Source organism: Staurois parvus, unplaced genomic scaffold (assembly GCF_062004578.1).
Source record: "Staurois parvus isolate SC_StPar_1 unplaced genomic scaffold, SC_StPar_1.0 ptg000044l, whole genome shotgun sequence".
Taxonomy (NCBI): Eukaryota; Metazoa; Chordata; class Amphibia; order Anura; family Ranidae; genus Staurois; species Staurois parvus.
Window position 1 is genome coordinate 1,395,573 of NW_028317840.1, and position 15,788 is coordinate 1,411,360.

A 15,788-nucleotide genomic window follows, 5' to 3' on the forward strand; every position below is an offset into this window, starting at 1 on the left:
ACTTTAATAGACTGTTACTTTTGTTACTTTAATAGACTGTTACTTTTGCAAAGTAAAAGTTCACTTAACCTAATCTATAAAGGTAAATGGTTACAGCTGAATACCCAGTCACGTGTATGGGGGAATTAAATGGGGAAATTAAAGAGACTGGATTTTTTTATTTGCTTGTAATTGAATTCTTGAAGTGAGTACAGCATCAGTTCATTTTCCAAGCCACATGACCACTCACACAGCATGAACATTCACGTTCGTCACATTATATAGCTTCTATTTCCTCTGCTTGTCTAAATTAGACAAAACATTTTAAGGAAATGAGCATGTGGTAACACAAGAAAGGTATGACTTCTCTGTCTTGTGACTCTTGAGGTTAGGTCGAATGTTGAAACTAGGACAAAGTACAACCTCATAGTTCAAGGTAATTTTTGCATGAAGTACCATGCAGAAAGCCAGTTTTACAGTGTGTATACGTTTACACACACAATATATGTGCGCATGATCACCACATCCGCAGCCTTTGAGTTTAGATGTCAATTACCTTGATTGAAACATTCAGTCAAGTGGTGACCATATCTTAGAGGACTTATGTGGTCAAAGTATAATTACATCTACCTGAAGGTCTGCTCGGTTACTGTAACCTTCAGATCTCAGCTGTATCTGGCCAAATCTATTAAGAAACGAATAACTAGATCTGTTATGGTGCAAGCATAAAAACTCTGCATTCACTATCTACTTGATCAAAGCAATCAACATTTCATTCCTAAGTGCCAGTGAACTACTTGGCAATCTTATGTACACAAACGTTCTGAACACTAAGGCTACACCAACACACACTTCTTCATTTTCCACCATTACATCAACACACACTTTTTCACTCTCCACCATTACACCAACACGCACTTTTTCACTCTCCACCATTACACCAACACGCACTTTTTCACTCTCCACCATTACACCAACACGCACTTTTTCACTCTCCACCATTACACCAACACGCACTTTTTCACTCTCCACCATTACACCAACACACACTTTTTCACTCTCCACCATTACACCAACACACACTTTTTCACTCTCCACCATTACACCAACACACACTTTTTCACTCTCCACCATTACACCAACACACACTTTTTCACTCTCCACCATTACACCAACACACTTTTTCACTCTCCACCATTACACCAACACACACTTCTTCACTCTCCACCATTACACCAACACACACTTCTTCACTCTCCACCATTACACCAACACACACTTCTTCACTCTCCACCAAAAATCAGCATGCTCTGTCCAGAACATAAAAGTACTCCCAGGGGTGGGTATAGAAGTGTGGTTTCCATAGCGTGTGGGTGCCATTAATAATGAATGGAACCACCTAGCCAGCAGACTTAATGCAGGTGTGGGAAAGCGTGCGATTACATGCAGTTCTGCACCCACATATAGTGTGAATCTAGCTTTATTGCCATCATCAGTTTTTGTTAGGTTTTTTCAGTAATTAGTTACAAATAGATAACAGGTTCTTACTATTATTTAGGACAAATGGTATAAATGCATCACAATCAGATCTTTCAATAACATAGACTAGTAGACAATAGTAGAATAATTAAGTAATGGAGATGTGCTAAACTTCAGACTGCTGCAATCTCCACCCCTAGTCATTAGAATACTGTAGACCCTAGATGACAGGCAAGGTTGATCTGTAGACTGTGCATATAGTGAATGATAGTGTCTTCTGGTACAAATGGTAAGGGTCCTAACCTGACTGGGAAGGCCAGAGAATTTGTCTTTGTCAAATATGGAGTCAGAAGAGTTAAACAGGGATGGCTGGCAGGGTGTTTGGGGGTGGGGATGGGTTTTAAGAAAGGATAGCTGTAGGTAGGGGTGTGGAGCTAATCTGCTAAGGGTCAGTCAAGTTCTTGACCAGGTCCTTTTCTTGCAATGGACAAACCAAATATTTAGTAACGTGTTACTAAAATCTTTGAAGAGATTGTGTTACCCATAGGGAACAAATTTTAAATGTATTTACTAATTCATGGAGAATGGCCACATGTTTTATGTTTATTAACTGAAGAATGATCTTTTGCATGACGTGTAATAGGAAAGCTTGACCATAAGGCTTTGGGAAAAGTTTGCATTTCAGCTGTAAATATGAAGGTTAATAACCTAATTTGTTTTTCTTTTTTTTTTATATCGTCACATTCCTAAAAAAATTTTTAATGGACTCTAGGGGCTGTAGATTTAAGAGATCTTTGTACAGGTTTTTGCTCATCAATTATATATAAATAGTTCAACATTGGTCCAAAACTTTGATTCTTGGGCATTCCAACCACATGTGCAGAGTTACAACCAGAAAAAAATTAAAAAACACAGGTTTGAGACTCCCAGGGTAAATTTTACCAGTATAAACAAATGGCAACCACCCCAACCGGAGGTTTAGTTGGTACCTACAGGTGTACCTCGGTTTACAAACGTCTTGGTTAATGTAATTTTTGGTTTACGAATGAAAATCCATTGAAAATAATGCCTTGGTTTACAAATTGTTTACAAATTTATTTTTGCAATACGAAGTGTATGTTGGTGCCGATTTTGCTGGCTTTTTTTTTTTCTTCACTATAGCTCACAGAATTAGCTGTCACTTTCCCCAGAGCTAAGAAACTAAAAGAAAACATTGTTTATTTTAACTCAGGGAAATAAACTAAAAGGAAACTTTCATTCTTTTAGCTAGGGGTAAAGTGACAGCTGAATCTCTGAGCTATAGTGAAGAAAAAAAAAGCGGTAATTACATTTAAAAACTGGCACCATAATAAATAAAAAAAAACGCGTGGGGTACCACCTCCCATCCATACCATGCCCTTCGGGTCTGGTATGGATTATGAGGGGAACTCCCACGCCAAAGCCAATAATCCCCCTGCCTGCAGACCCCCACAACCACAGGCCAGGGTTGTGGGGAAGAGACCCTTGTCCCCATCAACATGGGGACAAGCCCACCCTGTCCCAAAGCACCCCCTCATGTTGAGGGCATGTGGTCTGATATGGTTCAGGATGGGGGGGGGGGGCGCTTGCTCGGATAAGGGTCTGGTATGGATTTTGGGAGGGACCCCCACTTCATTTTATTTTTAAGTTTTGGTGTGGGAGTTCCCCTCAAAATCCATACCAGACCTGTAGGGCTTGGTATGGATAGGAGGGGGGACCTCACGCCGTTTATTTTTTTAATTGCCGGCAATTCTTTTATATTTAGCTGTCAGTTGGGAACCCCGCTGACAGCTGAAACAATAACACATGGTTGTCACTACTAAAATACCGCATGACTTGATAAAATAACTCATGCGGTATTTTAATAGCGTTTACTTTTTTCTGACCTTCAGAATGGATTAATTGGTTTTCAATGCATTCCTATGGGAAATGGCGTTTTGGTTACAAATTTTTCCCTATACGAAAAGTCCCGCAGAACGAATTAAATTCTTAAACTGAGGTATGCCTGTATTTGTATATATATGCATAAGCTGCAGAGGCCATGTCATGGTACCCCAGTGGCCTGCAGCCATAACACTATAAATTGTGAGAATCTTCAAAGTAAGTGCATTTATAAAATAATGGATAGATTAAAGGTAGGTATGCCTGGAGGGAGCCCACCCCTCCATAAAAGGTACAGGGACGCACTGGACACCCAGCTGTAGCACAATGGTAGCAAAGGTATGAAGTGCATCCACTCACCAATTAACCAACTGTACAAACAAATGGCAAATCACCCCAAAACTTGGTAAAAAACTTTTTGATTCTTGGGCATTGCTACCACATGTGCCGTAGTGTGCCCTGAGAGCTTCAACCAGAAAGAAACAGGTTTGAGGCTCCCAGGGTACATTTTACCAGTAAAAACAAATGGCAACCACCAAAACCTATAACTGGCATTTGCAGCAAGGAGCACATAGAAGAGCAACGCATGTCAAAAAGCAACAAAGAAAAATTCCCAGCTCACTTACCAGCCAGCCTACAACAAACAGAATTGACCCTAACAGTTCTAAATTTTGCCAGTCTATGAGGTATCATGTACCAACATAAAAGTATTCTATAATTGGCTGTGCTGAATGAAGCAATTATCAAGCCACAGGCAGCCATGTCCTATATCTGTGACCATTGTTTTTGCTAGAGTGGATAGCTTATGTTCGTTTCCCTGTTTGTTATGAATAGGAGAGGGGTAGTGCCTTTGGCTAAAGGGACACTAAGACAAAAGCTCTCAAAATGGGAGAGAGACATTGGGGAACTTGGTAGTGGACTATATGCAGTTTTTGTTCTGTAGATATTGGAATAATTCCAAAAGAGGCACTTCTTGGTATGTCTTAGATAGCGTAGGGTGCAATATGGAAGGACTTGTGATTACTAGGGTCACATAGCCTTGTGTGTTCAGGTTTATTTTGATGGTAAGTATCAAGGGGTCGACTGTCAGGGCAGTATGGGGGAAAAGAACACCCTTGCTGCCAACTATTTCTGATTGGGAATAGAAAGGATCTAAAGCCCACTCAAAAGTCTTTTTGGGTTGTTATAAAGTACAGACAACCATTTGAGGAAGGCAGTCCAAAATAATAAAAGTAAGTGAAGTCAATGTTTGTAAATATTAGGCGTATGAGTTTAATAGTTTCATTTATATTTCCAAGGTGGTTGATCAGGAAGAAGTCCTGGTTGTCCCCCTTGCTATACGATTTTGTTTTTGAACCAGCTTATTTGCTTTTTTGCACAGTTGGGGAGGCACAGGTTAGGATCAGTTTATTGTAGTTATGCTGGTGTGTGAAGGCAGGAATCAAGCAGTTTGTATTGTAATGTCAAAAAGTTAAATTCTGCTCATCTTCATGGGACTGTTTTTGCATTTTTCAGAGGCCACCATTTGTATATAGATATAAAAACACATTATAAATACCTTTTTTTTTTTTATAAAATATCACATTCCCTCTATTCTCAGCTGCATAAGAGCTGGGGGAGGAGAAGCAGCAGCAGCACACTGATCTTCCCAGTGAAAGGCTGGGCAAGTGGAAGGGGGGGAGAGGGGGGGGGGGGGTCAGGACAAGTCTAATCATTGGAGAGCACAGATAGAGAACTATGCTCTCATGCTTAGTCAGTTTTTATTATGAAAGCACCGTAGAAAGCAATGTTATTTCACATTTCATGCGGATTGGATGCGGTTCAAAAAGCATCTAATTCGCATATGTGAACCGTCACTTACATTTCATGTTACTTCCTATATTTGCTTTTTTTTTTTAACTATAGGAATCCAGCTGTTCAAGCAAGACAATACAGAAATTATTGAAACTGTACAGTACAAAGGGGCAATATATCATAGCAGCCAATATGATTGTAGTTTACTGAAGAAAATCACGTGAGTGACGATTACTAACTGGCTGCTGTGGATTACTGCGCTCTGCACTTTAGTCGTCCTATACTCTGATTTCACAAATAAGCCTAATGAATATGTCAGTTTACTTCTTATACCAGTATGCTTTGCTGTTCCTTAAAGGGACTTACTGGGACTGGATGCTGCACGTTTCTTATAGTATATACAATATTTACCAATGGGCCTATTTTATTCTGATTTGTTACACGTTTCTCTTACCGGATTGATATCCAGGAATGTTTCATGGTCATCTTGGTTAGGATGCATTCCGACTATGCTATTAATTACGGATTTATCCGCTTGGTAGAAATGTGGAGAAGAGAGAATGATAGGGGCACCTGTAAAAAAGATTTTTAAATTAATAAAAAGAAAAAAAATGACACACACACACACACACACACACACACACACTTGCTAAAAGTATTGGGACGCCTGCCTTTACACACACATGAACTTTAATGGCATTGAAGTCTTAGTCTGTAGAGTTCAATATGGAGTTGGCCCACTCTTTACAGCTAGAACAGCTTCAACTCCTCTAGGAAGACTGTCCACAAGGTTTAGGAGTGTGTCTATGGGAATGTTTGACCATTCTTCCAGAAGCGCATTTGTGAGGTCAGGTACTGATGCTGGACAAGAAGGCCTGGCTTGCAGTCTCCGCTCCAATTCATCCCAAAGGTGATCTTTTGGGTTGAGGTCAGGACTCTGTGCAGGCTAGTCAAATTCCTCCACCCCAAACTCACTCATCCATGTCTTTATGGACCTTGCTTTGTGCACTGGTGCTCAGTCATGTTGGAACAGGAAGGGGCCATCCCCAAACTGTTTCCACAAAGTTGGGAGCATGAAATTGTCCAAAATGTCTTGGTATGCTGATGCCCTAAGAGTTCCCTTTACTGGAACTAACAGGCCAAGCCCAACCCCTGAAAAGCAACCCCACTCCATAATCCCCCTCGACCACACTTTACACTTGGCACAATGCAGTCAGGCAAGTACTGTTCTCCTGGCAACCGCCAAACCCAGACATGTCCATAGGATTGCCAGACAGAGAAGTGTGATTGGTCACTCCAGAGAACACGTCTCCACTGCTCTAGAGTCCTGTGGCGGTGTGCTTTACACCACTGCATCCGACGCTTTGCATTGCACTTGGTGATGTAAGGCTTGGATGCAGCTGCATACTATATATATATATATATATATATATATATATATATATATATATATATATATATATATATATATATATATATATATATATATATATATATTACACATATATATACATACACACACATACACAGACACTGTATATAATTATTATTATGCAGGATTTATATAGCACCAACAGTTTGTACAGCGCTTTCCAAATGAAGGTAGGCATTACAGTTACAATACAATTTGGTACAAGAGGAAACAGAGGGCCCTCTCCAGCAGCCTGTGTCTCCTACCTTCCCCTCTATTCTAGCACTAAAGCCTCAATAATTCTATTCAGCATTTGAGATCTTCGGAGTGTCTGCTACCTGTGTTCCTTGCTGCACATCATGGTACCATTCTCCAACTACTAAGCCCTGTTGTGACACTGAGGCAGGAAAATGGAGCCACATCATGCAGCAGGGGTCATAGGCAACCAAACATTTTAGAGCTATCAAATGGCCAAGGATTTTGGAGGTTGCAGGGCTGGAACGGAGGGAAGGAAGGAGACATGGACTGCCAAAAACAGGAACCAGCCCTTGGGATTTTCTAAAAATATTAAGAAAAACACCTAACAAGTTCACTTTAAATTAAACTTGTCATCAGGGAAATAGAGAGGTTGTCATTTCTGACATCTCATGCTGGAAATTCTAGGTTCTTGGCTTTTGTCCTGAGTCTCTTTCCTCAATACTTTGAGTCACTGACTTAAGACAAGTATGCACATAATTAACCAGTGATCAAAAACCAAACATACAGCATTTTTATACAAACACCATTCAAGGAAGTTGCTGTATTTTTATCATGATAGTTTTGTTTGACGTTTACCCAAAGTGGGTGCCAAGCAGCTGGGTCTCCCTATGTGGGTGTACCCACACAATTCCTATTGCAATCCCAACATGTAGCAACTGACAGCAGCTGCCCTGTCACCCATATGCTTGTTTACATGGTTATTTTTCCTGTGCCTAGGAATTTTCCACATTTTTGGCATGCTACTTTATTCTAGACCTCTAATTTATTATATTTTCTTCATTGATGCAGTGTATAGCCTGGTTTAATAACAGTCTGTAATCATTAAAAAGGCACATACTGTATGATCCCACTTTATGAGAACCAACTAACTTTTGTTGTACACAAATTTTAGTGCATTATACATAATTATAGTGGTCAGCATTTTCATGCCCCTTTCTGCCTGGGTAGGGCAGGAAAATCCCAGTATACTTCATGCAAATGTGGATGACCTCAACAATAGTTTACGGCAATGCATTAGTTGAGCTGATTGAATTCACACTCGCTGGAGGCAGCTGCTTTGAACATCATGAGCTGGTAATGTACCACCCTTATCCTCGCTGGGGGGCATGAAGACCCAGCATTCTGTTTCTGAGTACTGGGTTCTAAACAGGTTGGCTTGCATATGACTCGTGTATCTCAGACATACCAACTCCAGCCAAATGTTTTTTCACTTTTTGACAAGAGTCTGTAGGGATTAAAACTTACTGTTATTGCTGTCTGTGCCCCCATTTGGGAGATTTCTCAGGTTATTCCATCACAGGAAATAGTGGAAAGCCTCCCCATACCTTGTCCTTTTAATTAGTGTTAGAAAAAAAAACAGGAAGGCAGGGGAAATCCTCCTAGGTGATGAAACAGACCGCAATAAAAATACCTACAAATGTTTAGAACCCCTGTCAGGATTCTACTGGCTTTGCGGGTGTCAGAATAAGAACAGAGGGAAAAAATCTCGTCAACAGGGTTACAAACCGCATGTAGAGCTTGACTGAAAAATTTCAGACGCACAAATGACATTTAAGACTTGGCAAAAAGTTTTAATTCCTCCTCATTTTATCCAAAACTAAGACAAAAAGTTTTGATTTGAGCTAAAGTGTTACTAAACCCCCAACAGTAAAATCAATATGTAGATGCAGTAAAGCATGCTTGTTATACTCACTGTGGAACCTAAAGGGGTTAATCCTCTGCATTGTGTAAAAAGGCCCCAATCCATCTGCCATAGTTAGAGCAGCAGTGGCAAGTCTGCACATGCTCTGTTTGGTGTGTATTGCTAGAGAGGTTGTTTTTTTTTCTGGGAGGGTACATATGAGCAGTACAGGGCCAATCAGTACTGTCCAGACAGAGGGTCAGGGGTGATGCAGCCTCATAGGACAGTCAGAGGAGAATGAAAACTCTTCCTACAAGATTAACCAGTGCTCGGACGGGCGGACATTGATAGACATCAAAACACTGCTATATATTGCTGTTGAGAAAGGGTATTTAGCAGTGTATGTTAACTAAAATAATTGTATTTCCGTGTACTGTGGAAGACCAGATATAGTGAATGCAGGGTCCTGGGTTTAGTAATACTTTAAGCTTCAATTAAGCCACGCCACTGGGACCATGTGAGACTCAAGTAATATAATCAGTTGATTACATACACTCCCTCTGTTTTCTTCTGGCAGTCACTATACCAGTTCCATTCTATTAATTTCAATATGACTGGAACTGGTTTTAAATAATTCCATAAAATCATATCAGGTTAATTAGATAATGATCAGATGGGCATCTTTATTATATTGCTGTGCACACATTATATTTTTGCAAATAATCAGATTTGATATGTGATGTTTAGTATTAGAAGATAAAATATTCCAACATCCTGTGAAATGTTTGAATGATCCGGTCACAAAATCACAATTATTTAGGGTTTGAGCTGTTAAAGTATTAATGTGAACTTTAATTTTTTTTTAAAACCTAGTATGAATGTGCAACTTTCAGATCTTTTGTGACAAATGGCCATTTATTTTCCCACACCGTCTTTCTGTGGAATACATACTGTCTGCAGCTTCTTTAGTTCTACTGCATGGTAAGTTAACATACCTTGTTTGCATTCACTGACATTCAGCAGTCCCGACGGCAGGCAGTTTCCAGCAGGAACACAGAAACCAGCATTGTCCGGATTGATCGTTACATTAGCAAAAACCTTTGCAGGTGGGACAAAACGGAAGGCTAAAATGTGCTTTATGCTTCTTGTGGAGTCATAAACCGCATACAAAGATCTGGGGGAAAAAAATTATTATAGAATATCAAATCTAACTAAAGAACATTCTGTGTTTAAAGCTGCACTCTACTGTAGCTATAAGAAAGTAATTCTAAGCAAAGTTATGCATTTATTAAAAATATATAAAATGACTTTAATTACACTAATAAAAGTGACTGAAACCTGACAGAGGGCTGGTGGTATAAGGATTCATGATTCTTTATGTCAATGACTCAATATGCCATGTGACCATTCCCAAAAACACAGCAAGTCCTCACTTGTCCAGTTGTATGACAGCCAAAATAAGCACCAAATACAGTTACAATGTAATGCACCAGCCTCATAGTAAACAAAATAAAATAAAAAAAACTTCCTGTACCTTCCCTGACTACACCAAATTCTCCATTTATGTTTCATGCATTCCCCCTCCCAGACACTGCAGATCACAGTGGGAGGGTTTCAGCAACAGTAGCAGTGCTTTTAATACAGAAATCAGTGGGCAGGACTAGGTGTGGCCATGTGCTGATTGACAAGCTACAGGTTTGTGAATCAGCTGTGACAATGATACTAACCATGGCCTTGCAACTTTTTATATCACTGTAGTACAAGCAAGCACAGCTTACTTGGTGGCAACTCTACTCTAAATTCAGGAGCAGTGCAGCATCATTGCCACACCATTACATTAAACTGCATTAGGTTGACTTCACTGGCAGCATTAGGTTTTTGTGAACCTTGCATGGGGAAGTAAATAAAAACAGACAGTACAGATGCACACATAATTCAGTGCATCATTTTTTTTTATTAGGAGGCCTACTTTAAAGTTATGTTTAAAGGTTTATGTCTAGGCAAAAAGTCTTTTTTTGACTTGGATAGCATAGAGTATGGTAAAAATGTGTTTTTTTTATGTTTCCATTAACCACTTCAATACCGGGCACTTATACCCCCTTCCTGCCCAGACCAATTTTCAGCTTTCAGTGCTGTCGCACTTTGAATGACAATTGTGCGGTCATGCAATACTGTACCCACATTACATTTTTAGAATTTTTTTTCACACAAATAGAGCTTTCTTTTGGTGGTATTTAATCCCTACTGAGTTTTTTATTTTTTGCGAAATAAAACAAAAAACACCTGAAATTTTTGAAAAAAAAAACAAAAAAAAACAAAACGCACTTTTCATCGTTTCGGTTATAAAATTTTGCAAATAAATAAAATTTGTATTCAGAAATTTAGGTCAAAATGTATTCTGCTACACTTCTTTGGTGAAAATAACAATAATTGAATTTGTATTTTTTTTTCAAATGTTTCTATTATTTTTATAACATTTTTTCTTTTTTTTACTATTTTATTTTTCAGTACACTGTGACCAAAGCAATACAATGTTACCATAGTAACACTGAACTACTCTGGGCAACTGATCAGGTTTTTTTTTTTTAAACACATTATGATTGCTAATGCCAATGTAATTCATTGATATTTGAAATCATTGTTACTGAATGAAACTGATTCATTCAGTCTTTTGTTGTGATTAGCTGTGATTGGGCTAAGCTGATCACATGATACAGATGGGCTGTGATTGACCCTGTCTGTATCATGTGATTGCCTTGACCAGTCACAGCGAACAATTGTATACAATGGATGGCATGACAGGAAGCCATCCATTGTATACAATTGACATGTGATCTGCTGTGATTGGTCACATGACACTGGCAACGGGCCGGTGTAGTGATATGTCATCGGCTGTGTCCAGTGGACACAGCCAGTGATAGATCGCGCCGCTGTGTGGCCCCACGGCCAGCTCGTTTTGACAGGACACCATTTGACGCCCAGTCACAATGGCGAGTGTCCAGCCCGGCCTATAGCAGGTGTTAAAGGGATTTATCTCAAAGCTGAGCTCCATGGACAGATCATCACTGTGCTATACATACAGTCAGGTCCATAAATATTGGGACATCGACACAATTCTAACATTTTTGGCTCTATACACCACCACAATGGATTTGAAATGAAACAAACAAGATGTGCTTTAACTGCAGACTGTCAGCCTTAATTTGAGGGTATTTACACCTAAATCAGGTGAACGGTGTAGGAATTACAACAGTTTGCATATGTGCCTCCCACTTGTTAAGGGACCAAAAGTAATGGGACAGAATAATAATCATAAATCAAACTTTCACTTTTTAATACTTGGTTGCAAATCTTTTGCAGTCAATTACAGCCTGAAGTCTGGAATGCATAGACACCACCAGACGCTGAGTTTCATCCCTGGTGATGCTCTGCCAGGCCTCTACTGCAACTGTCTTCAGTTCCTGCTTGTTCTTGGGGCATTTTCTCTTCAGTTTTGTCTTCAGCAAGTGAAATGCATGCTCAATCGGATTCAGGTCAGGTGATTGACTTGGCCATTGCATAACATTCCACTTCTTTCCCTTAAAAAACTCTTTGGTTGCTTTTGCAGTATGCTTTGGGTCATTATCCATCTGCACTGTGAAGCGGCCTCCAATGAGTTGTGAAGCATTTGGCTGAATATGAGCAGATAATATTGCCTGAAACACTTCAGAATTCATCCTGCTGCTTTTGTCAGCAGTCACATCAATAAATACAAAAGAACCAGTTCCACTGGCAGCCATACATGCCCACGCCATGACACTACCACCACCATGCTTCACTGATGAGGTGGTATGCTTAGGATCATGAGCAGTTCCTTTCCTTCTCCATACTCTTCTCTTCCCATCACTCTGGTACAAGTTGATCTTGGTCTAATCTGTCCATAGGATGTTGTTCCAGAACTGTGAAGGCTTTTTTAGATGTCGTTTGGCAAACTCTAATCTGGCCTTTCTGTTTTTGAGGCTCACCAATGGTTTACATCTTGTGGTGAACCCCCTGTATTCACTCTGGTGAAGTCTTCTCTTGATTGTTGACTTTGACACACATACACCTACCTCCTGGAGAGTGTTCTTGATCTGGCCAACTGTTGTGAAGGGTGTTTTCTTCACCAGGGAAAGAATTCTTCGGTCATCCACCACAGTTGTTTTCCGTGGTCTTCCGGGTCTTTTGGTGTTGCTGAGCTCACCGGTGCGTTCCTTCTTTTTAAGACCGTTCCAAACAGTTGTTGTGGCCATGCCTAATGTTTTTGCTATCTCTCTGATGGGTTTGTTTTGTTTTTTCAGCCTAATAATGGCTTGTTTCACTGATAGTGACAGCTCTTTGGATCCCAATTATACCAAGAATGGGGCCCAATGACACCAATGATTGGGCACAATTTCTCCCAATGACACCATTGAAGAGGCACAATTCCTCTCACTAACACCAAAGATGGAGCATTGTTTACTCCCACTGATGCCGGGTCATTTTCCGGTCCGGCCCCCCTAAAGTCTGTAGTCTGTAGAACAGTAAACTGGCCCTTTGCTTAAAAAGCTTGGAGATTTCCTGATCTATGACATTAAAGTGGAACTAAATCCTCTTGGCCTTTACAGCTAAGGAAGCTGTCACCTTAGTCTCTGATCTAAAGTTTCCATTGTGCTGCACATGATCAGTTAGAACACCTGCCTTTTGATGGCTTGACTGTTCAGTTGAGATCACAAGCAACAATGACATTTATCATTCATAGAATGTAACGGTTTGGGGAACCAGTTAACTTGATACGTTTAATTCTACTTTGCATTAGAGCTAAGGAGGGGAATTAAAGAGAAGTGCAAGCATAATTCTTATATCACTTTTCTAAACACACATATTAGAGCAGATGCTGCTCTTAATTAACAAAAAAAAAAAGCTCCTTTTGTTAAATATGAGCAGTCTGTTCCCTGTTCTATGCAATATCTGTCACAGACACAGCACAGACCAGTACAGCTGGAGCTTCATGCTCCAAATTCCTCTGCTTCCAAAGCCCCCCCCCCCCACACACACACTTAGCTGAATGCTGGAGGGCTGTGCAGGCTGCTGACAGTTCACATCCTTCACACAAAGTCTACCCTTTTGGGGATCTGTGGAGGATTTCTATAATGAAAACTACTGCAGTCTCTTTGTTAAATATCTACAAAACCCCAAAAAGTTCCTATTTCATTCTGCAATAGAAACTGGTGTGAGTGGTGCAGACAGACATAAAACAGGTCTATTTACTTAATGTGGTGAACACCACTCCATCCAGGTTCCTGCACAAGTTTTCTGGCGAAGGAAGCTTAGTTAAATCTCAAGAATAACTATTCTTGTCAAATGGACTGCAATACTGTGGAATTTAAACTTTTTTTGTGAAATGGATCATTTACCAGGCAACTAGCATTTTTAGAAGTAAAACAATGGCAGCCTCCACATTTCTCTTGCTACAAGTTTCCCAATAAACGTTAGTGTTTGCTTTAGGCGTGATGATCACCTTTGGACTTTCAGTTCATAACATCCTCTCAACTGTTGTGTTAGTTTCTTCAAGGCAGAGTCAGAAGATGTGGAGTTGTAGTAAAATAGGACAAAAGACAACAGGGGACACAAGTTCAATGATAGATTGCAGTATCTTGCAAGATTAATATTAAATGTTTCCTCCTTACCTGCACAGGTCTGATGAAAACATGTAAACTATGTCATCTTTATCTATCAATGGGTGAAAAGATGTCCCGTCTGTTCCATTAATCATATTGCACGTATCTGAAGACCACCAAGATAGATTTCTGAGAAAAAAAAAATAAGCAGACTGTTAAATTATATTGTTCTAGTAGTGTCTTGTACGCAATTGTCAAACTATTGCAAGGTATTAGTTGTATTTTTTGCTTTTATCTTGAAGGCTAGCTACAAACCGTTACATTCTGGTCATTAGACGGTAGAAATTGTGGCAACAGTCTGCTACCTAACTGGTATCTTTAAGCCACCACTGCCATGGCGCACAGTACGCATATACTCAGGAGTCTTAGGGTGTCTATAGGGTTCTATACTTCAGTGTCTATAGGGTTGGTTCACCAATTCTACTTCATTTGTTATTTTATCACATAACTTTTGCATAGGTGTGGAATAATTTTTTCCCATACAGTTCACTAAATTCGCTCTTTAATCACATATCACTTATTTTTTATGAACTGCATTTATATCACAAAGCAAAATTTTATTTCCAACAAAATGGCTCCTTTTAACCAGTTGCCCACCACCCTATAGTAGAAACAGTGCTACAGGACAGCAGGGCTCTGCAAACTCACATGTATATAGATGTGATTTGCACTTTTGGGTAGGGGGCACGCGTGCGCGCCACCCTACCCGCGCTGCCATTGGCGATTATGGATGTCGATCATTGGGTCCTGGCAGGAGATTCTCCACTGGCACCCGGCTATTGCTGGGCAACACTGACAGGGGAGAGACCTGCGTGTAAACACAGGTCTCTCTCCTGCCATTAGAAACATGCTGCTTTGTATTCCTCTGCACAGCAGAGAAATACACAGCATGTTTCTCTAGTAAAAAACACACAGCACATGTTGTAAAACACAGTACAGCGTTAACCCTTTGATCGCCCCAGATGTTAACCCCTTCCTGCCCAGTGTCATTAGTACAGTGTCAGTGCTTTTTATTAACACTGATCACTACATATAGTGGATATAAAAAGTCTACACACCGCTAATAAAAGATCAGGTTTCTGTGATGTAAAAATGTAAAAAAATTATACAATTATAAATCGTTTCAGAACGTTTTCCACCTGTAATGTGACCTATAAACTGTACAACTCAATTGAAAAACAAACTGAAATCTTTCGGGGGGGGGGTAAACATACAAAAACTAAAATAATGTGATTGCATAAGTGTGCACACCCTCTTATAACTGGAGATGTAGCTGTGTTCAGAATTAAGCAATCACATTCAAAATCATGTCAAATAGGAGTCAGTACAAACTTGCTATCATTTAAACTGCCTCTTATTAACCCCAGATAAAAGTTCAGCTGTTCTAGTAGGTCTTTCCTGACATTTTCTTAGTCGTATCCTACAGCAAGAGCCATGGTTCGCAGGGAGCTTCCAAAGCATCAGAGGGATCTCGTTGTTAAAAGGTATCAGTCAGGAGAACAGGTACAAAAGAATTTCCAAGGTATTAGATATACCATGGAACACAGTCATTATCAAGTGGAGAAAATATGGCGTAACAGTGACGTTACCAAGAACTGGATGTCCCTCCAAAATTGATGAAAAGACAAGACAAAAACTGGACTGGGAGGCTGCTAAGAGGACTACAGCA

General features: G+C 39.9%; 1 protein-coding gene across 2 annotated transcripts in view; it reads right to left on the reverse strand.

The window, feature by feature from the left end:
- SCARB2 (scavenger receptor class B member 2) overlaps nt 1-15,788 on the reverse strand; it is a 93,366-nt gene that overhangs the window by 26,349 nt on the left and 51,229 nt on the right. For both annotated transcript variants that reach the window (XR_016308756.1, XM_089663732.1), the window contains exons 6-8: nt 14,129-14,248; nt 9,437-9,615; nt 5,606-5,724 (exon numbers count right to left, since the gene is read on the reverse strand). Coding sequence is in view for 1 of the 2 variants with exons in the window: in XM_089663732.1 (XP_089519858.1) it covers nt 5,606-5,724; nt 9,437-9,615; nt 14,129-14,248 (418 nt within the window). In the remaining variant the exon portion in view is untranslated. The remainder of the gene's footprint in view (nt 1-5,605; nt 5,725-9,436; nt 9,616-14,128; nt 14,249-15,788) is intronic.